This window comes from Garra rufa, chromosome 5 (assembly GCF_049309525.1).
Source record: "Garra rufa chromosome 5, GarRuf1.0, whole genome shotgun sequence".
Lineage (NCBI taxonomy): Eukaryota > Metazoa > Chordata > Actinopteri > Cypriniformes > Cyprinidae > Garra > Garra rufa.
This window is the reverse complement of record NC_133365.1, coordinates 43,943,185-43,971,091: the sequence shown is the minus strand read 5'-3', so window position 1 is coordinate 43,971,091 and position 27,907 is coordinate 43,943,185. Positions and strand designations below refer to the sequence as shown.

Below are 27,907 nucleotides of genomic sequence, written 5' to 3'. Positions count from 1 at the left end.
ATATATATATATATATATATATATATATTATATATATATAATATATATATATATATATATATATATATATATATTTATATATATATATATATATATATATATATATGTGTGTGTGTGTGTGTGTGTGTGTGTACAGGTCTTATCATCATCAATACTGTCATTTTTGTGGAAACTTTCAGGATTTTTTATATTTTCAGGATTATTTCATGAATAGAAAGTTCAAAAGAACAACTTATTTTAATTAGAATTTTTTTAGAATGTTATAAATGTCTTTACTGTCACTTTTGATCAATTTAATGCATCCTTGCTGAATAAAAGTATTAATTTCTTTAAAAAAATTTAATAAAAATTGTACTGACCCCAACATTTTGAATGCTTGTCTATGTATTAAGGAAATATATATATTATTAACACACGTACACTACACCCATTACAAATGAATATATTTTGTCATGTGAACTTCTACATAAAAATAGGAGTATCAGCGCAACATATAATAAAAAGAACGGTGATATATTGAAATGTGGTCGTAAACACACATCATGCACAGACCTGTTGGGAATCTTAGAGAGGTCAGTCTCTTGTCGAGAGCGAACGTATGGAATGACCACAACCTTCTTCAGGTCAGGGAGACCTGTGAGAGATGACAGGTGGAAAATACATATGCAAATCCATGAAATGTATGCATATTAACAAGACAAAATGATGGAACAATTGTGGGCTGAAATGTGTTGTTTCATACCTTTTACAACACTGTGGAGTTTCTCCATATGGTCGTGCTGCTTGCCGTTATACACAACAGCTGCTACTGAGAATATCAGCTTGGGCTGGATCTGAGAAAAGCGGTCTAGAACTCCCTTAAGAAGAAAAGAGATACATGAATAATAGAAAAAAGCTACACACAAAAAACAAAAATACATATACTACCAGTGAAAAGTTTTGGGACAGTGTGATTTTTAATATTTTTTTTAAAGAAGTCACTTTTGCCTGGATTTATTTCATCTAAAATATAGCAAAAGCAGTAATATTGTGAAATATTTTTACTATTTAAAATAACTGCTTTGTATTTGAATATATTTTGAAATGTAATTTATTCGTGTGACCAAAGCTACATTTTCAGCATCAATACTCCAGTACAAATAGAAAACAGTTAAATAAAAATTTCAAAATTGTGCTGTTTTTGCTGTACTTTGGGTCAAATAAATGCAGGCTTGATGAGCAGAAGAGACTTCTTTAAAAAACATCACAAATCTTACTGTCCAAAAACGTTTGACTAGTGTATATAATAATATATTCAAAATATACTATATACACAAACTACATATTCAGTAAAAAAAATTCTGTTCAAAATTTGTGGGTCAAAAAGATTTTTCTTCAAGATGTTTATGCAGCAACAATGCATTAAATTGGTCAAAAGCAAAGACTTTTTTTTAAAAATCAAAAGATTTATATTTCTAATAAATGCTGTTTTTTAAACCGTTAATTCTTAAAACAATCCTAAAATCCATTTCTGCTAAAAATTTAGCTGTCATCACATAAATAAATTACATTAACTATAAAACGAAAACCGCTATTTAAAATTGTAATAATATTTCACAATATTACTCTTTTTACTGTATTTTTTTCTTCATCAAATAAATGCAGCCTTAATAAGAAAAAATAAATAAAAATCTTACTAAGCCCAAACTTAGCCCACAGTAGTGTATAAAAAATTGCCACACTGAGTCCACTTTACTGTAGTACCCTAACTTAACCACAGATGGCAGCAATGTACATACTGAGTTTACTTCAGTCAATAAGCCATGGTGATGTTGCTTTATCTGCTAGAGCCTGTCCTATTTATGGAATAACCTCGGCCCTGAGGGGGCTGTAGACTTACTTTAATCTCCTCATAAGAGAGTGTATGTGAGAGAGAGACACAGAGAGGCAGGAGCAAGAGGTAATGTGTGTATGTGTGTGACAAAGTCTGACATAGCTAACAGGTCACACACATTTGAAGAGCAAGAATTGATGGCTAGATGACCTACTTTTCTTTTTTTTTTACATGTGGGCAGAAATGTTGCGATAATATGACTAATGGAATATTACTATATTTATATTTACTCATTTTTGCTTGTGGGATATATAGAGTGCATTTAATAGACAAGACTAGAACAAAGTGCCCCAGTGTAAGTATGAAGGCATGTGGGCATATGAATGCCGGGTCAGCATAGTACAGCAATGCCCAGCAGATGATTGTATTCGGAGTCATTCTTTATGCTGAGGTCTAAATCTGATATTCATACATCTGGTAACAGCTGGCGGGAGAAAAGGATTTATCCACATTCTCATTGGATCCTTCAGTGTCACAATTAGACCACAAAACCAGTCATAAGGGTCAATTTTTTGGTAACATATTAAACTTTAAAGTGACTGTAAAAGGCATGATTTACAGTTCAGATACAGGTTTTCACAAAAACAATAAGTTTTATAAAATTACGTCAAAAGTATTAATTATATTAATAAAAAAAAAATCTATCAATTATTATATTAATTAAATAACATAAATATATTTTGTTATTTTGTCTAAAATTGTTTAGATTTCTATAATGCATTATCTTCTTGATGATCCACCAGTTCTAATTTACAACTCTGCCTGTTTGCAGTGTAAAAACATTGGTTGATTTTTTTCTCTTTTGTCTAAACAAAAACAGCAGACAGCCTTATTGAAAATACAAACTCATTATCTACCAGCAGGTGGCGCTTTCGGAACATCAGAAATATTGCGGTTTTTCCGGTAAATGAAATTTAAGACCTATTGGAAATCATAAATAATACTTTCTTCTACCATTTAAGCCTTTTTACGGCCTTAAATTTGATACAACTACAATTAAGACTTTTTAAGACATTTTAAGGATCCGCGAAAACCCTGTGACCCCTAAGGAAGCCTGTTTCCGCCACTGAATAAAAACTGAAGAAAAAAAAATCTGCGACTTTACATTTCGTAATTCAGACTTTTTTTGCATAATTGCATAATACAAACTCGCAACTGTGAGTTATAAAATTTGAAATGCAAGATATAAACTCGCAATTCTGATGTCAATTCTATGTCAGTCTTTTTTCCCCTAAAATTTGGACTTCATAACTCGCATGTGCGAGTTTATATCTCACAATTCTGATAAAAAATAAATAAAAAAATCAGAATTGCATGAAAAAAATCAGAACTGCAAGATAAAAAAATAAAAAATAAAAAATAAAAAAAATCGCAATTGTGAGAGAAACAGTCAGAAATATGATATACAAACTCGCATTTGAGAGAAAAAAAGTTTATATGATGCAATTCTGGAAAAATGTCACAATAACCTTTTTTTATTTTTTATTCAGGGGTGGAAATGGGCTTTCCATAGACCCCAAACTTTAACTTGGTATGTAAAATATTAATATATTAAATTGGTAGGTAAAATATAAAAATATTCTCTGGTTCCCTGGATCATCATTAAAGTGAAAAGGCTTTCTGACCTGATCTAGCCTGTATATTTTACGTGTTTTGATGATCCACGTCTCACAGAAAAATTGAAGTGGTTGTTACACACTCATTGTATATTTTATATGGTTAAAACAATATATATATTATAGTTGCCATATGGTCAAATATGGTAAAGCTCTTACATTGACACCAAAATCTGGAGAGGTTGAACTCCAGATGGCACCTATACTGGCAGCAGCGAGCATAGCCTCAACAGCATGAATCCCATTGGGAAGATATCCTGAGGGTAAAGAGAGGGAATATATCACACAAAGTTACATTAGAAACAGCAATGGATCACCTAAATTGTCCAAGAATGACTCTTAAGAGATTCAAGTTATTTTAATAGCGCACTCAGCAGGCACAATACATTAAATGATCTTCAGAAATACTGTGCTCATATTGCCAAAAAAAAAAAAAGTTACTGAAAATATCACACAAAGGAAGGAAATGATAAATACAGAACATAATATGCAACTACTATACAGAATTGAAACTGAAATACAGTTGCATTTTTTTACTAAAAAAGGAAATATATAATAAATATAATTAACTAAATTTATTGTTTAGGCTAATTCGTCATCTTTTTTGTCCATTTTAATTCCACAGCCTCGTAACTCTTGATATTTAACTCCACTCCTCTTCTTTCAGCTTTAAGTTTGTGGCTATATTTAATGCTCAACTTAAATATTATTTATTCAACATGTCTCTTTAGTAAGAAAGCACCTGCCTAAAATTCTCAGTTTAAATGTAAATGATATTTAAGTGTATTGAACGAAATAGAGAGAGGAAAGACAGAAAGTGACACAGATTAGAAATAGTGTCCATTAGCTAAATGATACTGCAGCAATAAACCCTGGCCTCATCTGCAAAGTGGCCATATATTCTCTCCTACTCATACACACACACACACACGCTGTAAATCAAGGGGACAGACAAGGACACTCAAGAGAGAAACACACTCTACATGAACACACACACTCAGCTGCACACCCTAACAGGATCGATACACTCAGTCTATGTAAACGTCTATGCTTTTACGTCACATAACACACACTTGTTCAAAAAAGACACGCCTTTGTGAGCACACAGACATGTTTGCATCCACGTAGACATACTTTAAAAAAAAAAAGATACAGTAGTTAAGGAATTTACACAGCTGAATTAACACGCACACATATTTTTGTAGCCATCTAAATGGAGACAGTGCCACTTCTGTTCTTAAAGGAGACATTCACTTCCAGAATAAAAATTTCCTGATAATTTGTCATCTAAGATGTTAATGTCTTTCTTTCTTCAGTTGCAATGAAATTACATTTTTTAAGGAAAACATTCCAGGATTGTTCTCTAGCGGTTCCCAACCAGGGGGTCGCGACCCACTAGGGGGCCTCAGTGATCCTCCAGGGGGGCCGCGAGATATCTTAAAATTGATGTAAATATTATCCTATAATTGTTTAATTTCATTATTAATGCGCTAAATGAGAATAATAAAAGCACAGCCTCTCTCGTGTTCTGTGATTGATTGCTTCAGACTCGGCGCAGCAAGCCTCATCGCACTGTTAAATACAGACTGAATGGCGGCTCAAAACTTCCAAATGCTGTACGCAAACCAATGTTACATCTCTCGGCTGCACGCATGAAGCAAACAGTCGTAAAGGTAAAAGGTAAAAACGATTAGTGTCATAATAACGAACTTGCGCGTGCCTAATGTCTCGTGTAAATCAGAGTCGTGCATGAGACACGCATAAGTCTGCTATTGATTCACAAACTATGCGCGCTCTCGGGGCTCTGATCCCTATCGTATTTTTGCGTGAAATTACAAACATTTGCCTAGTTGTCCAAATTAATGTGAGTGTTTTATAATAGATGCTCACCCATAGAAGAGGAGTGAGGCTCGGTGTTTATGAGCATCAGGCGCGCACTGACAGAGTTCACTGATCCCGTCTTGGTCGAACCTTCACATCGATGTGTTTCAACAGATTTAGAATGTATTTGCTGTAGTTTGAAATCGTGTATTATTTTTTTTAATGGATACAAACAGTAGCTATTCAGTCAGTCAAGTTCAAAGGGATAGGTTTAGTGGTCTTTTGGTATCTCCCTGTTGTAGAGCAGGTTCACTTATTTAAGAAAAAGTACTCTTAAGTTGTAAAGAATGTCTGAAGTAAAATAATTTTAAAAGTTAGAATTGAGCAGAGGTTTTCTTTAAAGATTATAAGGTATATTTGAAGTTTTAATTAAAATTTTATTTGAATTTTGAGGGGGTTTTTTTATAACATGCAGTAGAAGAATAATTAAGGCAAAACAAATGTTTTGGTTAATAAAAAAGTTTTAAAAATAAATTATTTTTTCTTTACTGTGGAAGTACAGTATAAGATGACATGTCAGGCATAGGGGGGCCTTGCAAAATTGGCCGGAGAAGGAGGGGGGCCCCGGAGTAAAAAAGGTTGGGAACCCCTGCTCTATATAGTGGATTACAATGGTGGCCAACGGTTTAAAGGTCCAAATTGCAGTTTTAATGCAGCTTCAAAGGGGTCTACACAATCCCAGACGAGGAAAAAGGGTCTAATCTAGCTAAAAGATTGGTCATGTTCTTAAAATAAAAATACTTTTTAAAATATTTAAAAATGTGTATTTATTTTTTAACTTAGAAATTACATTTTATATTCTAATAACTAATATTATATTCTAATATCTAATATTTTGGAATATTTTCAAAATTATTATTTCATTTATATATACATAATAAAATTAAAAGTTATTCATTCAAACAGTTATATTGATAAAAGCGGTATGTATGTATTAAAAATATCTTAAATGCACTCATTTCATCTGGCAGACCATACACAAGCAATAAAGTTATCCCATAGACTCCACTCATTTCAAGTAAACATTTCAAGTAAAACAAACTTTTAATTGAGCCAGTAAGTAGTCACATAGTAACCAGCCTAGTAACCAGCTAGCAATGTCATAGCAGATACTACATAGAAAACACTAACAACTATAAGGCAACACCCTGCTAACCTTGTAATGTTAACTTTTTCAATGGAGGACACTAGGGCTATGAGATATTGAAAAAAAATGTGATATGCGGTAACTCATTAAATAATGTGATATATATATATATATGACACATACAAATTCCTTGTGTTTGCACACACTTGCCGAATAAAGCTCATTCTGATTCTGATTCTACATAATATAAAACAGTGTGGTAATTGCTTAGTCTTCACTCCATGAATTTAATATGCACTGATTCTTATTTAGGCAAGAGCAGTGAGTGATTTTCTCTGTCTTTTGTTTATGGCTCCAAATATTGCAAGCTGTAGCTGAAGGATTACAAATTTAAGAATATGTTAAAGATTTGTTGATCCTACATTGTATTTAACATTTATGGTAAATATGAGGACATCAGAGAAATTACTCTCTCAAGCAAAGTTTGTAGCCAGAGGTTCCTAACAGCTCCTGTTCTCTTGCAGTTCCTGAACAGGTTTCGCAAGTTAAGTGTGAATTCTAAGCTCAAGGTACAGCTTGCCTTTGTCTCTATGATAATGTGAAGGTATAGTCAATACTGTCAGACTGATTGGATTAGCACCTATGCCTTTGAATGACACTGTTATGATAATGAGATCAGGGCTGGGGGAACTCTGGTAATGGGTTGATTCCTGTATTGCATTTGCATGCTTTGTTTATATTGTCTCCACCTCTATGTAATCCTCCCCCTGGAAAGGTATATAAACTGTAATGTATATGCCTTAGTCAGACGAATTTTGATGACTGCAGCGACGAACAGCTAGGATCTCAATAAGAGAAACTTCTGCTTCAAGATATCCAGACGTCTCCTGGTCTCTGAGAAAAGTTCACAACATAGCGATAAGTACATATTTCGATAATTTCCATATATTGCACACTCACATTTTCTTCCAAAAAAATAAAAAATCTAGTTCATAAACCACTTTTACTTTCAATGTTAATTTTCTTAAGGGATTTGTATTTGTGTATACTTTCTTTCTTTTTGATGTTCAGTTTGATGTTTTCTACTGTTTAAAAAAAAAAAAAAAAACAGGAAAAAAAGATTCACAAAATCACTCAGAAATCCTGATCTGAAACAATGATTCATGAACCCGCACCCAAGTCCAGATCTGAATCAAACAATTCGCAATGCACACTCTAAGGTTCCAATCTAAACAGAACGATTCGCACACCTGCTCCAAAGTTCCGATGTTCTTAATTCAAATGTTCGCGATCCATGCTCTGAAGTCCCGATCTAAAACAAACGATTGGCGAACCTGTTCCAAAGTTCCAATCTAAATCAAATGATTCAGAATACACAATCCACTTGATGTGCTTCGAAATAGTGAATCATTTGCGATCCACGCTCTGAAGTCCCGATCTGAATTTGATTGAAATTGGGATTTCAAATCACGTATTGCGAATTATTTGATTTAAATTATTCAGTTGTTAAATGATTCACAAACCCGTTCTGATCTAAATCAAAGGATTCGAGATACAGATTCAGAAGTCCCAAACTGAATCAAATGAGCTTTTGATTTAGAAAGTTCCGATCTAAATCAAATGGTTCATGATCCACACTCAAATCGTGTATCGTGAATCATTTGATTTAAATGAGTCAATTTGCTAAATGATTCACAAACCCATTCCGATCTAAGTGACCCACACTGAACTCCCGATCTGAATTTGATTTGAAACAAATGATTTGCGAACCTGCACCAAAGTCCTGATCTGAATCAAACAATTCGCAACCCACGCTCTGAAGTTCCAATCTAAAACGAACGATTGGCAAACCTGCTCCAAAGTTCCGATCTAAATCGAATGATTCCCGATCTACGCTCTGAAGTCCAAATCTAAATATGATTTAGATCTGGACTTCAAATCGCGTATCATAAATTGTTTGATCTGAATAGTTCAATTCGCTAAATGATTCATGAACCTGTTCCGATCTAAATCAAATGATTCACGATAGGCTCGATTGGAGCACTTCGAAATAGTGAATCATTTTGCCATTCAATCGTTTAACTGATTTGGAGTTTCGAAAAGCTCCATTTCACCCATCACTATGTACATCTTAAAATCGTCACAAGAAATTCGAAAATGAATGGCTCTTTTAATTTGATCTGTTTTTTGCTAGAGAATCGCTTGAAATTGAGTTTGAATCAAACAGAGCGGTTACAACGTAAATGACTCAATAGATTTGGTTAGATTGGTTCATCTGTTCCTCTTTTCACATCTTCAGCCATGTTTACATGAAACTGTCAGTACTACTACTTGCTTAGCTCGATTGTTTTCTGACATTTACTGAAATAAGAAAAATATATATTATTTGAATTGCGTAATTTTTGCGTAAAAAGATAGGTGCTTATTGACAAAATTAAACACTCCTTTCATAGATTCATTGTCTTACAATAATTCAAGCACTTTTCAAGTACCTCTTCAGGAATATTGCTATTTTCAGGGGTTTTCCAGGTTCCTGAATTTCAAAAAGTCAAATTCAATTACTTTCAAGCAATTTAAGCACCTTGTGTGAACCCTGTTATTCCCCTCTATTACTCTATAGAGACTTGTATTAATAAATCTTTGTGTGCATGTCACTGAAATGGCCTCCTCCCATTTACAGCCATTACAAGTCAGAGATGATCAGCACTGCAGATATTGAACCCAGCAGAATGACGTCAGCGATTACACACACTTTGGTCCCTCTCACATCACGCGCATAAAGACACCATTACTCACAAATGCTGTCACAGTAGAGGGTGGAGACACATTAAGCATCTGAACCTTCTAACCAACCTCCAGCTTCAGCTTGCTTGAATGCACTTGAGTATTAGATCTGCACACAAACTGCCTGAAAAGACTAATCGCCCTGCCACGCTATAACTGCACCCCTCTTATTCTCCATCTATAACCATGAATGGCTCTGGCTGAACCCCAGAATTGAGACAGAAAGGGGGAATTTCTGATTTCGGGAGAGAATGTCTGGGACACTCATGAAGACAAACAAGGACAGAGTGAAAAAGCAAAGAAAGAGGGCAGGAAAAACAGGTTAGAGCTCCCGGGCCTGATGCAATATAAAACAGCATGGTAGATTTTCTTGTATTTGACTGTCGTGTGGGTGTCAAACAGGTGACTGAAAAAGCACAACACAAATAGTAAGAGACAGACAAAATGAAAGAGAAAAAAGGTGATGCTCACCTACGACCCTGTCTCCAGTTTTGATGCCCATCTTCCTCATGGCGGCAGCAAAGAGAGCAACGTCACGCCTCAGCTCTCCGAAAGTCACCTTGGCGATCTCCTCATTCGCCTCAGCTACGAAAAAAAAAGTACTTTTACAAATCTTAAACATTGCAAAAAGACATTAAATTAAATTACATTTTAAATAAAAATGATATAACAATAATAACAACAATAACAAAGAAAAATTTTTAATTAAATAAAAAATACATATTTTTTATTATTATTTAAAGGTAGTTATATTTTCTTAATAATAATAATAATAATAATAATAATAATAAATAATGTAATACTAAACATTTCTAAAAAAAGGTTAGATAAAATTAAATATTAAAAAAATTAAATTAAATAATCATATTAATAATAATAAAAAATAATAAAGGAACAATAAAATAACACATAATAAATAATTTCTAAAAAGTATGAAATAAGTTTATTATAATTTAAAGGTAGGACTACTTGTAGTTATATTTTTTAATAATAATAATAATAATAATAATAATAAAGAATAAAATATTTTCTAACATTTATAAAAATACATTCCATAAAATTAAATATTACATAATAACAATAAAAATAAAGAAAGAAAAATAAAGAATATAAAAAGTAATAAATATTACTAAATTTTATTATTAGTTGAAGGTAGGCCTATTTTATTGATAATAATAATAATAATAATAATAATAATAATATAAATAAAGTAATACTTTCTAACGTTTCTAAAAAGAAATTAGATACAATTAAATATTAAATAAAAATTAAATATGATAATAATAATAAAGAAAATAAAAAGTAATAAATATCATTTTTTATTATAACTTAAAGGTAGGCCTACTTGTAGTTATATGTTCTTAATAATAATAAAGAATAAAATTAAGAAAATAATACTTTCTAACATTTCTAAAACTGCATTAAATAAAATTAAATATTAAATACAAATTTAATAATAATAAGGACAAATAAATAAAATAAAATAAAATGTAATACCTAATAAGTAGGCCTATTTGTAGTTACATTTTATTGATAATAACAGCAACAACTATTACTATTACTACTACTACTAATAATAAATAAAGTAATGCTTTCTACCATTTCTAAAAAGACATTAAATAAAATTAAATATGAAATAATTAGAATAACAACAATAACAATAATAAATAAAAAGTAATAAACATCATTATTTTTTATTATCATTTAAAAGCAAGCCTATTTGTAGTCATACTTTTCTAACACTTTTGATCAATTTACTGCATCCTTACTTAATAAAAAGAATTATTTCTGGAAAAAAAAATAAAAATATCGCACTGACCTCAAACTTTTGAACGGTACTCTAAGTAAATTTACTGTTGATATCATTATTATTCAAATCTGCCTTAGGCTTACATTATCAGTGCATATCAACAGACTAACTTTTACGAGCAACGAGAGAATTCTTTCCCATCTGTGACTGTGGTGCAGCTGAAATATCGCAGTAACTCGGGTAATGTTTTTCATTACTGTTTGTAATCAGTAAATGAAGTGTTAAATTTAATTTGCGCTCCAGAGTCCTATCTAATCTACTTTTTCAGGTAAATGAGCCTCCCCATTTCACAAAGACACAAACCAATGACGCAGGTACATTTCTGATAGATGCCACTTTGGTAATTACATCCGCTCTCCCCTGGACCGTATCAGGACATCCATCACAGTATAAAAGAACGACCACGTTTATCCCGCCCCTACACAGACACTGAACCCACAAATCAAATTACAGATAGCATAATTCATTTAGTGCTGCATTAGCCAGAGGTCCGCAATGACAGATTCTATCTATACAGATAAAACACATGTGCACACAGCGCCGTTGCTATTTTAAAGTAGCCATTTGTGTATAAGGTCAGATTGACAATGCCTCAAGGAGATAAGCAGAGATGCTGAGTCTCGTTTTAAATCGGCAGACGTTTGTGTGGCATCTGGTCATGGAGATATTTTAGTAATAAAACGTTTAACAAAAACATACAATGGAGTCCAGATCATTCAATGAAACTGAACATAACTCTCACAGCCTTACAAAGCTTCAAATGTTTGATTAGGCTTCTGATATTCAGTAGGGACAATATACATTCAGATAGTTCACAAAATTCAGTCAGGATCAGGATCAACCTGAAAGGGTGTATTATTATTGGCAATACCTACCAACCTACCAAGCAAGTTAAAAAAGTTGCTGATTGCGAGCTGTGTAATAATAAATTTGGCTAGTTCAGCGATTGGCTGTGACTTACTTGCAGCATAGAGAGCCACTTTGTCCTGGTCTTTGTGTTTGAGCAGGTTCTCTGCATAATTCAGTCTGCTGCCTTTAAACCACTCAGGTACATCGGATATCCTTTTAGAAACATCAACCACCTGAAATGGAGAGTGAGCAAAGTCACACGTCAGGCTGTTTGATGGAGCACCTTTCAAAAAATCTCATTATAATTTATCATTTTTATTATCACAAACAACTGTATATCCATTCTAAAAAAAGTGATATTTTAGTATTATTTATGTATTTTTATAGTATTAATGCAATAGTCATTTTTGGTGCTGTTAAATTATTAATCATGATTAATCGCATCCAAAATAAAAGTCTTTGTTTGCATAATATATGTATGTGTACTGTACTGTGTATATTTATTATGTACACTGCCAGTTAAAAGTTTTTGAACAGTAAGATTTTTAATATTTTTAAAGAAGTTTTTTCTGCTCACCAAGCCTATATTTATTTCATCCAAAGTACAGCACGGACAGTAAAATTTTTAAATATTTGTATTATTTAAAATAACTGTTTTCTATTTGAATATATTTTAAAATGTAATTTTTAATTCAATTAAAACGCTAAATTCTTTGTCATTACTCCAGTCTTCAGTGTCACATGATCCCTCAGAAATCATTTTAATATGCTGATTTGGTGTTCAAGAAAGATTTTTATTATTATCACCAATATTTAAAACAGTTTAGCACATTTTTATTTAGTAAGGATGCCTTAAATTGATCAAAAGTGATGATAAAGACATGTATAACATTACAAAAAAATTCTATTACAGATAAGTGATGTTCTTATGAACTTTCTATTCATCAAAGAAAAAAATTCTACTCAGCTGTTCTCAACACAATTATAATAATAAGCAAATCAGAATATTATGATTTCTGAAGGATCGTGCGACTGGAGTAATGATGCTAAAAAAAACATCTTTGAAATCACAGGAATAAATTATATTTTAAAATATATTCGGATAGAAAACAGTTATTTTAAATAGTAAAAATATTTTCAAATTTTATTGTTTTTAATGTACTTTGGTTAAAATAAATATAGGCTTAGCGAGCAGACTTTTAAAAAAAATATTAAAAATCTTACTGTTCAAAAACTTTTGACTGGTAGTGTATATATAAATATATATATATATATATATATAAAAATACATGGAAATACATATATTATGTAAACAAAAACTTTTATTTAGGATGTGATTAATCATGATTTCATTTATATTTAGCTTCATTTATTTTATTTCAATTTTAGTTTAATTTTTTTCAGTGTTAGTAGTTCAAATCTTTATACTAATTATTTCAATTCATTTTCATTTGTAATAGTTTAATAAACTATTACATAACAACACTGACTTGGATAAAGACTACAGGTGAACTACTCCGAGTATAGATTGACTTGACAACCTTGTTGCAACATCCTATCTACCGCCCAACTATTTTGATATGGGCAAGCACCCTCCCCAATTATTAGTTAGTTTAACTATACAAACACACTGCAATTCATTTAGTCATAAAATTAAAATAATCTAGACACAGCATGCCGTTAAAATAGTTTGAGAAGGCTGTACATAGATAAAAAGCCATATATAGACTGCAGTTGGTGTTCTTTTATTATGTTTTACCGTATGACACTCCTTAAGCAAAACAGCTGTCTTAGACAAAGAAACCCCAGCACACCCTTTCAGCCAGAGATCTGATATAAGCTTGAAATATTCCCAGCAGTAGTTCTAATTTGTTATAAATTCATAAATGTTTACGATTCTTATGTGACTAATGAGTTTAACCATTGTCTACACTACATCATCTAATGCACGTATACCATCACAGAAATATGACTGAAAACCAATCACAACATGACAACCAATACATTATCAGATTTCTTAGCTACGGGCCACACCAATTATTCATGGCCATGGTGACATCATTTTGTGGCAATGTGAACCTGGGTGCCACCTGTTACACAAAAGGAAATCACAAACAGAAACTCTAAAATTTAAAACTTTTAAAATGTCTATACATTTAATTTTGACAAAAGTTAATACTTTACATATATAAAGATTGGCAAAAAAAATTACCTCGCCATACATCTTTGAACAGGTGATGCCACAGAATTTCCAAACCTGTGCCCAGAACTCGGGATAACTGTCCACGGACCACTGATACAGGTCATTATAATTTGCTTCAAAATAAAAGAGACATTGAAAATTCCATTAGACAAAATGCATGCCATTATTTAATTTAGTTGAGAAATGATACTATAAATCAGAACTGTAATCATAACAAATTTATTACAGTTGGTCTGATGCCTGATTTTGTTGTTTGTAACAATTCCAGTTTTTCTAGAATTAACATAACTAAAAACATAATTTAGGAACTATTAAATATTATTTATTAACTATTAAAAAAGCATAACAATTGACTACTAACCTGAATAATTAATACATCATTTTTAAATCAATTTATTTAAATTAACTATTATCAGTTTTTAAACAGATGAATCTTTGATTTCTTTCATTTTAAAAATATTTTTTAAATATTTACTCATTTCAATTGCGACCCTGGACCACAAACCCAGTCCTAAGTAGCACGGGTATATTTGTAGCAATAACCGACAGTTCGTTGCATAAGTCAAAATGATTGATTTTTCTTTTTTAATGTCAAGATTCATTAGGATATTAAGTAAAGATCATGTTCCTTGAAGATATTTTGTAAACTTGCTACCATAAATATATCAAAAATTAATTTTTGCTTAGTAATATGCAACTTTTTAAAGTCGATTTTCTCAGTGTTTTGATTTTTTTGCACCCTCAGATTCCAGATTTTCAAATAGTTGCATCTCGACCAAATATTGTCCAATCCTAACAAATTATTCATCAATTGAAAGCTTATTATTTAGGTTTCAGATGACGTATAAATCAGAATTTCAAAAGAAATTCACCCATTTGACTGGTTTTGTAGTCCAGGGTCATAAATTACCTACATTAAGTACTAGGAACATGCAAATAAATACTAGTTTGTTTAAAGGGTTAAATGTTAAAGCAGTTTGTCATAGATGAAAATGATGTCACACCTGCTGAGCTGCATGTAATGGTCATATTATGAAAATATTTACTGTGCTCTATGACAGCCACCCTCTATTCACTCTATACTTTCAGTCTGAATTCCAGGTCTGATTTGAAATACTGGTTGTACAACTTAAAAGTGTGCATACATGTATGTATGAATGAATGAATGAATGAATGGAAATATGTGGTTAGACATCCTATCCTATACAATTAAAGGAATTTAAGACAAAATGGATTCTGTAGAAATGTTAGTGAGCCAAATATAACTTACATCTGAAAGCATAGTTAGAGACACGTTTTTCCTCAAATGTAGCCATGACAAAAGCCATGACAATCCTAGGATGAGCTATTAATGGGATTAACATCATACCATAGTACTATGTTTTGTTTTCCTGTGAAACAGGGGCGTGTTGTTAGCTGACACACTAGTCTGCATTCATTCTAGCCTAGGCTGCCTCTACTCACCCATATTCAAGCCGAAGTCCCGGTTCACTTGAGTCCGGAATCGGTCCATTTGTGTGTTTCGTTTAGTGTCCGGGTACCAGAGCACCTTCGACTCCATAATCTCCTCGCTCTTGGCCTCCGTGTCTTTAGACATGATCGGATGACACGCGCCGGTATGTCGTGAATAACCTATGAAGACTGCAAGAAACGCACTACGGGAGTTGGACGGGCCGATCCGGTGATCGCGTATTGGTGCAGGTCAGACACATGGGTCACTTCCGAGCGTCAGCCGCACATAATCAACCAGCAGCAGCGGAAGCTCCGCCTACCACGCAACCGCACACCACCCTGTCAACCGCCAAATGTTCTTCCGCTTCGTATGTAGTGCTAAATATTAACACAATTTTATGTATGATGATGATTCATAAATAATTCACAGGCTTTTTTATTTGATAAGTAATTTTAGTAAACTTGGAATTAATAGGACAACATTATGATTTGTTGGCTAGCCCTGGTGAACGGTTCATGGTTTCATCTATCTGATAGTGATGAAAAGGAAATCCGACTCATTTCTGTCCAGCGGTTCTTAGACGAGATATTATTAATCAAATATCATACCGTCATGTCTTCACCCATAACAACACGGAATTATATGCTCTATATAAGCACATGATTCAATGCGTTTTTAAATTGATTTTTAAAACACCTTCAAAGGTTTGTTTTAATACAATTTAACCTAGTTCACTGTATTGCAGAAATGATACAGCTCATTAAAAACATATCATTGAAACATAAATATAAATAAAAATACTCTAATACTCGACTCAATATGAGTCGAACCTGTTCTGAATCATTCAGAATGGTGTTTGTGAACCGATTCTTCTTTAATTTAAAAGAATCGGCTCAAAAGAACGATTTGTTCACAGATGGGGCAGTAATTTATAAACTGCATAAACTAAAGCGATTAACTAATGCCAACTACTAATAAGGGTGATAAGATAAAATTGAGACAGTTATGAACTTCAGACTGCATTTATCGTGATTACACTGATTTAACAATACACTAGCAGTCAAAAGTTTTTGAACAGTATAGATTTGTAATGTTTTTTTTAAAGAAGTCTCTTCTGCTCACCAAGCCTGCGTTTATTTGATGCAAAGTACAGCAAAAATAGTACAATTTTTAAGTATTTTTACTATTTAAATAACTGTTTTCTATTTGAAAATATAATTTATTTCTGTGATTTCAAAGCTAAATTTTTAGCATGATTATTCCAGTCACATAATCCTTCAGAAATCATTCTAATATTCTGATTCGCTGCTCAAAAAACATTATTATTGTTATTATATTGAAAACAGCTGAGTAGATTTTTTTTTCAGCTTTCTTTGATTAAAGAAGTTCAGAAGAACAGCATTTATCTGAAATAGAAATCTTTTGTAACAGTATAAATGTCTTTATCATCACTTTTTAATATTACACACACTTTTTATTTCAGATAAATGCTGATCTTTGGATCTTTAATTCCTCAAAAAATCCTGAAAAATATACTCAGCTGTTTTAAATATTAATAGTAATAATAATAAATGTTTCCTGTAACAGCAAATCACTGAAGACTAGAGTAATGCTGCTCAAAATGTAGCTTTGATCACAGGAATACATTATATTTTCAAATATATACAAATAGAAAGCATATATTTTGAATAGTAAAACATATTTCATTCACAATATTATTGCTTTTGCTGTATTTTGGATCAAATAAATGCAGGCTTGGTGAGCATAAAAGAATTCTTTTTAAAAACATTAAAAATCTTACTGTTCAAAAACTTTTGACTGGTAGTGTATATGGATAGTAGGGATAGGCCTCTAAAAGTGTTACAAAGATTCTTGCTTACGTAGAATGATCTATATAATAGTTGCTTTTGACCACTGCCATTTAAAGCGTCTTGGATAAAGCGTTACTGTAAGGCTTTGGCGGAAGAATATCTGAGTGCGCCGCAATTAGCATGTCTTTTATTCCATTGGTTCTTAAAGCTGGTCTCACATCAGCCGAGACTGCAGCACGAGAGAAAGCAACATGGACAGACGGAAAAGAGAACCAATCAGAACTCAGGCACGCGAGCGCCCAGCCAATAGAAAAAGAGATCATATAGAGGTGTGCCCAATCCAGAGCCTGCAACCTGCAACACGATCAGATGGGGAAAAAAACAGGTTAACATGTGAAAGGTGTCTCTGTGCTATATTTTCCATACGTTTTGTTTGACTTTAGGCTGGCCTGTTGTGTTTTCTAAACATTTTAGGCCCAGAGGAGGGTATTGGATTGTATATAAAGAGCTGCTTAATATTTTTACACAGCCAGCAGCAGTGATTTCCAAGGCCAATTTCATCAATATTTAACATTTAGGAAATAGGAGCTGCTTCATAGATTAGCTATGTGAAATTGGCTGATCTACAGTTGGGTCAAAAGTTTACATACACCTTGCAGAATCTGCAAAATGTTAATTATTTTACCACTATAGGAGGGATCATACAAAATGCATGTTATTTTTTATTTAGTACTGACCTGAATAAGATATTTCACATAAAATACATTTACATATAGTCCACAAAAGAAAATAGTAGCTAAAATGTATAAAAATAAGTTTACCTACACTTGACTCAATACTGTGTTGTTCAGGAAAATCCTTCAGGTCCCACAAATTCTTCGGTTTTTCAGCATTTTTGTGTATTTGAACCCTTTCCAACAATGACTGTATGATTTTAAGATCCATCTTTTTACACTGAGAACAACTGAGGGACTCATATGCAACTATCACAGAAGGTTCAAACGCTCACTGATGCTTCAGAAGGAAAGATGATGCATTAAAGGGGGTGAAAACTTTTGGAATTTAAAGATCAGGGTAAATTAAACTTATTTTGTCTTCTGGGAAACATGTAACTATCTTTGGTAGCTTTTGAAGGGCAGTACTAAATGAACAAAAATATGATATTTAGACAAAATAAGAAAAATGTAAACAGCTTCATTCTGTTCAAAAGTTTACAACCCTGGCTTTCAATGCATATTTTTTCCTTCTGGAGCAACAGTGAGTATTGAATCTTCTGTAATAGTTGCATATGAGTCCCTCAGTTGTCCTCAGTGTGAAAAGATGGACCTCAAAATCATGCAGTCATTGTTGGAAAGGGTTCAAATATACAAAATGCTATAAAAACAACAAATTTGTGGGACCTAAAAGATCTATCTTCGTTTGACTGATATGGAGCCCACAAGGGTTACTGTTAAGGATGTGCTTTTATGAAAGGAATGGGAGTGGGGTCATGTCTGCCCCCTCTGGGCGCAACAAATAAAAAAGCAACAATGCACATCATTATATACATGCCAAATATGGGTGTCTTAAAGGCACAGTGCTCCTTTTGATCTTTATATTTTATGTAAGCCATTTCAGACAGCATTTGGATTAGCCCTCGCAGGGGTACACGAGATACAGCTGGGTGAACAAAATGAAATACATTTGCAAGAGAATCCTAGAGTATATATGACAAAACAGAGAAAAGGAAAAGGGGAAATCTATGTATACAGTATGTTAAATTGTATTTTGATAGTAAAAAACTGAATGCCAAGCTTTCACCTTAGGGTTATCAAAAATGGAGCTGCTAGCATTATATAATGTTTATCTGAGGCTATTTGAGCAGACAAATGATGCAATGTTCAAACAAGTGTCTGTTGCATCATGTACAACCTTGTATGTCAAAATTATGAGGTGAAGCAACTTCATAAACGTTCAAAAGACTAGTGTGAGCAAATCTAAACTATGATACTATTAATGCGAGTCAGGTTCAGCTCTCAATATGCAGTTGACCTTGCAGAATCTGTAAAATGTTAATTATTTTACCAAAGCAAGAGGGATCATACAAAATGCATGTTATTTTTTATTTAATACCTGCCTGAATAAGACATTTACATACAGTCCACAAGAGAAAATAATAGTTGAATTTATAAAAATAACCCTGTTCAAAAGTTTACATACTCTTGATTCTTAATACTGTGTTGTTACCTGAATGACCCACAGCTGTTTTTTTGTTTAGTGATAGTTGTTCATGAGTTCCTTGTTTGTCCTGAACAGTTAAACTGCCTGCTGTTCTTCAGTAAAATTCTTCAGGTCTCACAAATTCTGTGGTTTTTCAGCATTTTTGTGTATTTGAACCCTTTCCAACAATGACTGTATGATTTTGCGATTCATATTTTCACACTGAGGACAACTGAGGGACTCATGCAACTATTACAGAAGGTTCAAATGCTCACTGATGCTTCAGAAGAAAACACAATGCATTAAGAGCCAGGGGTGTAAACTTTTGAACAGAATGAAGATGTGTACATTTTTCTTATTTTGCCCTAAATGTTAATTTAGTACTGCCCTTCAGAAGCTACAGAAGATACTTACTGATTCTTAGAAGACAAAATAAGTTAAATTTACCCCGAAGTTTTCACCCACAGCTCTAAATGCACTGTTTCTCCTTCTGAAGCATCAGTGAACGTTTGAACCTTCTGTAATAGTTACATGTGAGTCTCTTAGTTGTCCTCAGTGTGAAAAGATGGATCTCAAAATCATTCAGTCATTGTTGGAAAGGGTTCAAATACACAAAAATGCTGAAAATCTAGGATTTTTCTGAAGAACAGCTGGCAGTTTAACTGTTCAGGACAAACAAGGGACTCATGAACAACTATCACAAAAAAAAAGCACAGCTGTGGATCATTCAGGTAACAACACAGTATTGAGAATCACGTGTATGTAAACTTTTGAACAGAGTAATTTTTATAAATTCAACTATTACTTTCTCTGGTGGACTATATGTAAATGTCTTTTATGTAAAATATCTTATTCAGGTTAGTAATAAATAAAAAAAATAACATGCATTTTGTATGATCCCTCTTATTTTGGTAAAATAATTCACATTTTGCAGATTCTGCAAGGTGTATGTAAAATTTTGACTTAAAAAAAAATCCAAGACCAGTTGGTCAAATTGTATATTACGTTTATTAAATCATTTTTTGGACCACCTTTCATCTTAGAGAAAATCATTGAACAAGTTTCATAGAGACAAAATATGTTACAGACAGCGCAAATAATACCACACAGCAAGCAACATCGCAGGTGAACAATCCTGATGAAAGTTATACAGTACAAATGCAAACCTGATATAGAAATCTAGGCATTTACTACGCAAAAAAATACCAGTTAAGGTCTAGACTTCACAAAGATTCAGTGCTTTCTAATACAAATCAGACAATGATGCAAAATCCTCAACACACAATAATTGGCACTGGCGCAGTCAACCGGGATCTGTGATAGACAGTGTGAGAGAGAACTGGGTCTTTGCAGTTATTAAGTCTAAATTAAATTTAACATCAGATAAATTAATAAAATACATAATAATCCAGAAATACATTAAGGACTTGACATGGTGCTGTAACTAGAATGAAATTAATTAATAAACAGCGCGAGTGGGAAAATATCATCAATGTCATACATATTTCTACAAGCAAACTCAGCACATTAATGAGAAAACTGTCATAAGATCCAGAGCATTTTTTCACGGTATATTACTGTGGCCTCTCATTTATTACAAATATGTACGTACACAAGAGTGTTTGCTGAGACATGTATGTGTAATTATTATTATTTGTTCCCTCAGTACTTGTACAATAATGCTGGTACACTGCAAGTACTGAAGAGTTTGCTATTTGGAGACTCCTCAAGGCTGGTGCTTATATTGTATGACTTCCTTCACACATTAAAAAAGGGCTTTCTTGATATTAGTGCTTGACACCGCTTGAGTTACAGTACATCACAGCATTGACAGGTAAAAGGGTGAGGGACGGTTTCTGGACTAAAATCAGCGCAGGATGAGTCGTCAATATTTTTGGCTCGTAAATTCTGAACATGTATGTACTAAAAATGAATTTCATCAAGGTTTATAAAGAGTATATAATGGCATCAACACTGACACAGGGACTAAGTGCCACAAAAATCTCATATTGAATTAATGTCTTTAAAATAACTGTTTGGTGACAAACATAATATATAAAAAAAATAATTTTGTAGCAAACAAATACAAACCAAAAACACACTAATTTCACAATAAACACCTTTTACGATATGATGCAAAACAAATACAATAAATGTTCCCCAACTAAAAAAACTTCAAATGTACACTACTGTTCAAAAGTTTGTAGTCAACAAATATTATTTCATTTTAAAATAACTGTTTTCTATTCTAATATATTTTAAAATGTAATGAATTTGTGATGGCTGAGTGTCCTTTAGAAATCATTTATATATTCAAATATTGCTTTGGTGCTTAAAAAACATTTCATATTATAATCAAAGTTGAAAACAGTTGTGCTGTTTAATATTTTTGTGAAAACAGTGATACATTTTTGCAGGAAAAACACTACCAGTCAAAAGATTTTTTATGTTTTTTGAAGAAGTTTCTACTGCTCACCAAGCCTGTATTTATTTGATCCAAACTATAGCATTTTTACTATTTAAAATGTAATCTATTTTTTTTAATGTAATTTCACATGGTCCTCCATAAATCATTCTAATATTCAGATTTGCTGTTTAAAAAACATGTATTATTATTATTATGCTGACAACAGTTGAGTAGATTTTTTTCAGGTTTCTTTGATGAATAGAAAGTTCAGAGGAACAGCATTTATCTGAAATAGAAATCTTTTGTAACATTATAAATGTCTTTATCATCACTTCAGAATTCATCAATTTAAAGCATCCTTGCTAAATAAAACTATTAATTTATATAAAGAAGAAATAGTGTATAATATTACAAATGCTTTTTATTTCAGATAAATGCTGATCTTTGGATCTTTCTATTCATCAAAGAATCCTGAAAAATGTTTTTTGAACAGCGAATCAGCATATTAGAATGATTTCTGAAGGATCATGTGACACTGAAGACTGGAGTAACGATGCTAAAAATTCAGCTTTGAAACCACTGAAATAAATTAAATTTTAAAATATATTAAAATATAAAACAGTTATTTTAAATAGTAAAACTACTTTCAAATTTGACTTTTTTTACTGTACTTTCAATCAAATCAAAGCAGGCTTGGATTTGTAAAAACATTACAAATCTTCCTGTTCAAAAACAGCTGACTGGTATAAAATCTAATGCAAAATTTAATACCTCTTTGCTGAATAAAAATAACAATTTCTTACAAAACAAAAAATCTTCCTGACTCCAAACTTTTCAACAGTAGTGTTAAATACAACAGTACTAATAAAACCAAATTATGGCATATTAAACACTGACCATTCCTAATATTTCTCTCAAAATATAAAAACATGTATAAAAATTTTAAATGACAAGATTTTTTCACATCTATGAAGCAGGAGAATAACTGTTCAAATTAGTTTTGGTGATAAATGTGTGCAAAGACACCAAAAAGTGGAATGCCAACAAGCAGAGACATGAGATAAATTAGTTATCAGGCATTTTAAATAGACAAAATGCCACTGTGGGTAAAACAACAGAGGCCACTTTCTTAAAAATATATAAAATAAGTAGTGGGATTAAACGCTATCTAATCAATCCCTTCCTCCAAGTGTATTAAAATGGTACATACAGTTAATACATTGATCTCATGATGAGAACAAAGTGCATGACCAGGTTTTACCCTGTACGTACTTATCTGAAGCACATCTCACTCTCTCTCTCTCTCTCCTGGCTGAAGCTGGACTGAGATACTGGTGTATATTGCAGCACTGTTATTTTGCTGCCAGATATTCTCACGCTTCTGATGACTAGCTGCTTTCGAAATGTGATTTCCACATACATCTCTTTCCCTGATAGTGCTGATCGGTCCTGAACTCAGAGTAACCTCAGGTGACCTCAAGAAGAGACAAGGGAGAGATAGAAAAAAATGCAGTGATACTGACTATTCTTCACATTTTTGAGTGTTTCTGATTCTGAAACACTCAAATGCAATGCCTTTGATTGATAAATAACACACACTTACGAACCAAAAGTGTCCTAACAAAGCTTATGGAAAAGGGCGTAACACTGCGCAATGGACTAACACACTCAACTCAAGGCTTGCAGACACACACAGACCCACAGTATACAAAAAAAGTCCTGATATTTACTCAAAAATGGGCGGCTACAGTAGAAGTGGACACTAATAATACATTCGACAACAACAGGGCGAATCTAATAGACTCCTGATATATCAACTGGGGAACTGATCAACTTTTCATACAATTCTTGCTTGACTAAAATGTTGGGACATCCTGAGAAAAACAGGGGGAAACAAAAAAACACCTTTTCTTCTCATCCCATCCCACAAACCCCTGATTAAGGGGAGAAAATCACTTCATTGGTCACTTGAGCGCTCTAGGTTTTCAATCACTCTGCTCAAGCGGATGTTAAGGAGGCGGATCTGGGTATCGAGGTGGTCGATCTTCTCTTCCAGAGTGCCAGGTCCGCCTCCTTTCCTCCAGTATGCTCCCACCGGTCCCGTCATGAAGTACACGGCCATGATGAAGCACAGCGGCAGCACCGCTTTCTCCGGGTCGCCCTCGAATTTCTGCAGAATATAGAGGCACGAGAGGGCGAAAAGGGCCACGCGGGCCAGCCAGAAGAAGCGGCCAAACACCGCGTGGAGGACGTAAAAGAAGCCGCTCAGGAACAATGACAGGAACCAGTAAGCCACCAGCAAGGCTGCCACCAGGAGGAGAGCGCGAGCAGGTGAGCTGGACACGGATGATGGGCTGAAGTAGTGCGTTAGGTTGGAGGCTGAGGAGACAAGATAGAGAGAACCGGAGGGCAAAAAGAAAATAGAGAGAGATGGAAATAGAAGCAAAGAGAGAAAAGGGAGAGACATGAACGAGGTTTTAAGGACATGGTTTTGGCGTCACTGTTGGCACAAACATTGAAGATGTGCTATTTCAGTCACTGACACACATAAACGCAACAATTTGGATTCAGACTTACAGTCGATGCCCATAACATCAAGCAGATCCACCCACAGTTTCCACAAGGTGTCCAATAAAGAATCGACTCCATAAACAAACCTCTCTGTAGTTTTTGAGAAGAACTGCAAAACATTGACATTGAAGGTTCTTTCATTAAATTAAAACTGCAATAAAGATATATGCAAACATTTATTAGTGTGAATATTAGGGATGGGATGATAAACCGATGCAATGCGAACTGAGAAATGATTCAGTATCGATTTGTGAATACATCGCGATTCTTTCTCAAATCGATTCTGAGCTTAGTTTTGAACAGCAGATGGCACTGCTTGCTTTAGAAACAGCTGTGCTCTGCTTGTTTCCAAATACTTACTTCCACTTGAACCTAAAAAAACATTCATACAATTTGAAAAAGTTGAAGTGAATTACAAGGGTGTTCACAGTGGGCTGTCTTTACATTAATCTCGTGACATAAAAGCATTCTGAGCCGAGGTGATAGTACACGACTCAGCCAAACGCACAAGTGCTCTTCAGTAGTCTGCTTTGTGAGTGTTTGAGTGTGCGGAAAAAAAACTAGATTAGAGCGCCATCTGCTGAAAAAAAATTGTAAGCTCAGAATCGATTCCAAATCGATCTGCGAATCGATTTATCGCCCCATCCCTAGTGAATATCATAAAACACGCATAAGTCTGACATAAAAAAAACACCCATTATATATATATATAAATATTAAATCTAGATTAATCTCACTGTAATCTTGGAATTAATCTAGATTAAAATGGCTAATTTGAATTCTGCCGAAGGAATATGTGTACTACCCAAATAATGACTAAAAGTAAGTCTTTGAGAACGGGTTTCTCAAGCCAGGTGGCGCATTAGACCAGGGGCTCATCGCCTGTTTCCAAAATGCATCACAAACTACTTGACAATTGCATTTACAACACAATTAACTATACAAACTTGTGTAACCAACTATTCCTACACTGCATGTACTTCTGCGTAAAAGGCTGCGCGACGTGCGGCATGGATATCTGCGTGCATAGTTAAACTGCGTTGCTTTTAGAAGCGTCAATTCAGTTGTTGCATATAGTTTAATGTCTTTATTTCGGGATTATGAAAGTAAATTATAACTCAAATTTGAGATTTTACTGGGGCACAGCAGATTTTCAATGGGGCACGTGCCCCAGTAAAAAGCGTCTAGCAACGCACCTGCCCTGAAGCAAACCCAGCGGATTCATAGCTGTGTGTGTGTGTGTGTGTGTATATACATATACTAAATGCCCATCGAGGCTGTTTTTAAAAATACAGAAGAAACACAGTAATATTGTGAAATATTATTGCAACTTAAAATAGTGGTTTTCTATTTTAATATACTTTAAAATAGAATTTACTCCTGTGATGCAAAGCTGAATTTTCTGCATCATTACTCCAGTCTTAAGTGTCACAAAATCCTTCAAAATCATTCTAATATGCTGATTTTTTTTTTTATCACTGTTGGAAAAAGTTGTGCTGCTTAATTTTCTTTTTTTAGGTTAATATTATATTCAATTATATAAGTTTTATATAAATTATTCTATAAATATATAAATAATTATATTATACAATATAGTATTATAATAACACTACTTTCTGTAATTTTATTAGTATTACTATTATATAAAGTTAACAACAACAGTATTATTAAAAATAATCACAATTAATAAAATTAATAAAAAATTAATAAGAATAATATTAATACTAATTATCTTTACAGTAATACGAATTAGATTTTTTTTCCATTATGGTAAAAATAAATTAAAAAATTTCTGTTTCCTTTTTTTCTCAGAATTTATAGCATTCTATACAGTACAGTACAACAGCTCATTAATGTACAATCAAATAGTTAGCAAAATCATTAAAATTCCATACAATGTTATATATAAACATTTAAATAAAAAAAATAGTTACAATTATTTTTTACAGACATTTAATGCCCATAATTAGTCTAATAATGTATTACTTTCTTATTGAAATTATATTTTACTTTACTTTGTAATTATTACTCTCAGACTCAGTTATGATTCATTTAAAGTTATCTTTACCTTTATCTTTATTAAATTAAAGATATTATTACACAAAGTTAACAACAAACAGTATCATCAATAATACAATTAATAATAACATTAAATAACATCAATAATATGAACTTGCTTTACAGTAAGTACATTTTTCCCCCATTATGGCTAAATAATCTCCCATTTCTTCTTTTGTCAGAATCTATAGCACTGTATACAGTACATTACAACAGCTCAAATACATTCAAATAGTTAGCAAAAATCATTAAAATTCCATAAAATCCTATGTATTATATATACAAACATGTAAATAAATTATGAAAATTCAATAAATGTTGTTAAAGTTATTTTAAGGTCATTTAATGCCCATAATTAATAGGACAATTATTTATTAAATTATTATAAAAAATATTATATTTAAATTATTATTATGTAATATTGAAAAACGTATTCACTAAAGTCATTATTATAAAGCGTTACCGATAAAACATTTTAAAAAGTCTGAAACAGTGACACTTCAAGTCCATCTGACGATGACAACCCAGTAACCTAGATAAACGGAAAGACGCCCATATACAGTATGCTCTCTATGTAGACAGCTCACTAGATTTTGAGACACAACCATTGACAGCTGGTGATCTCTGCATGCCCTAAACTAGTGCACCTGCAAACAAAACTAAATTTTAAACCACATGAGAATATCGCATGATGTAATACGGACCTTGTACAGCGCCCTGATGTTCTCCTCTCCGAAGATATTGCTGAGGGTTTGGTAGAAGCCGCTGGCCGCCCTCCTGAGGCTGTTCTGACTGCTGGACTCCCTCTTGCTTCGCGCTGCCTCAGTCAGTAGGACGAAGGCCAAAAACACGCTGAAAACCACGGCCAATTTTGCTCCCTTCATCCTAATGGACTACCTGACAACCGGCGATGTGCAATGGAGAAAAGTCCGAACGGCAGCGGTCGGATAAAGCTTATAATAGACTGAATAAAGAGGTGTGATGTGCCGGAAGGAGATGCTGCAGAGAGATGGAGGAAGAAGCTGTGCGCGGCTAAAGTGTGAAGAAACGAAACGTGAGCAGCGCCGGAAGTACGAAAATATTTTAGAATAAAGGTTTTAAAATTGACCTAATTATTATTTTTTTTATTATTGGCTAAGGCTTCTACCCAGAATTTAAAATTAAACGGTACAGAATAATATTAAAAGCTTCATTAAATAAGGAATGCAGAAAAAGAGACTTTCTCAAAAACTATAGCTGCAAGCAGTGAATATCAGGGTTCAAGTGTTTTAAGGCATTTAGGCACAAAATGAAAAAGACATTATT

General features: G+C 33.0%; 2 protein-coding genes across 2 annotated transcripts in view; both read right to left on the bottom strand.

Annotated features, from left to right (window-relative positions):
• The window catches only part of aacs (acetoacetyl-CoA synthetase), a 50,291-nt gene extending 34,486 nt beyond the window's left edge, over positions 1-15,805 (bottom strand). Inside the window, exons 1-7 of the mRNA XM_073840579.1 lie at positions 15,568-15,805; positions 14,113-14,216; positions 12,013-12,133; positions 9,713-9,826; positions 3,649-3,746; positions 743-857; positions 490-634 (exon numbers count right to left, since the gene is read on the bottom strand). Coding sequence (XP_073696680.1) covers positions 490-634; positions 743-857; positions 3,649-3,746; positions 9,713-9,826; positions 12,013-12,133; positions 14,113-14,216; positions 15,568-15,700 — 830 coding nt within the window. The 5' untranslated portion in view covers positions 15,701-15,805. The remainder of the gene's footprint in view (positions 1-489; positions 635-742; positions 858-3,648; positions 3,747-9,712; positions 9,827-12,012; positions 12,134-14,112; positions 14,217-15,567) is intronic.
• A 4,750-nt stretch (positions 15,806-20,555) lies between these two features.
• Positions 20,556-27,666, bottom strand: bri3bp (bri3 binding protein). Its single transcript, XM_073839846.1, has 3 exons — positions 27,307-27,666; positions 24,551-24,653; positions 20,556-24,352 (listed from the first exon to the last, which is right to left on the bottom strand). Exons 1-3 carry the CDS (start codon positions 27,484-27,486, stop codon positions 23,931-23,933), a joined length of 705 nt encoding a protein of 234 aa, XP_073695947.1. The 5' UTR covers positions 27,487-27,666; the 3' UTR covers positions 20,556-23,930.
• Positions 27,667-27,907: the final 241 nt, after the last annotated feature.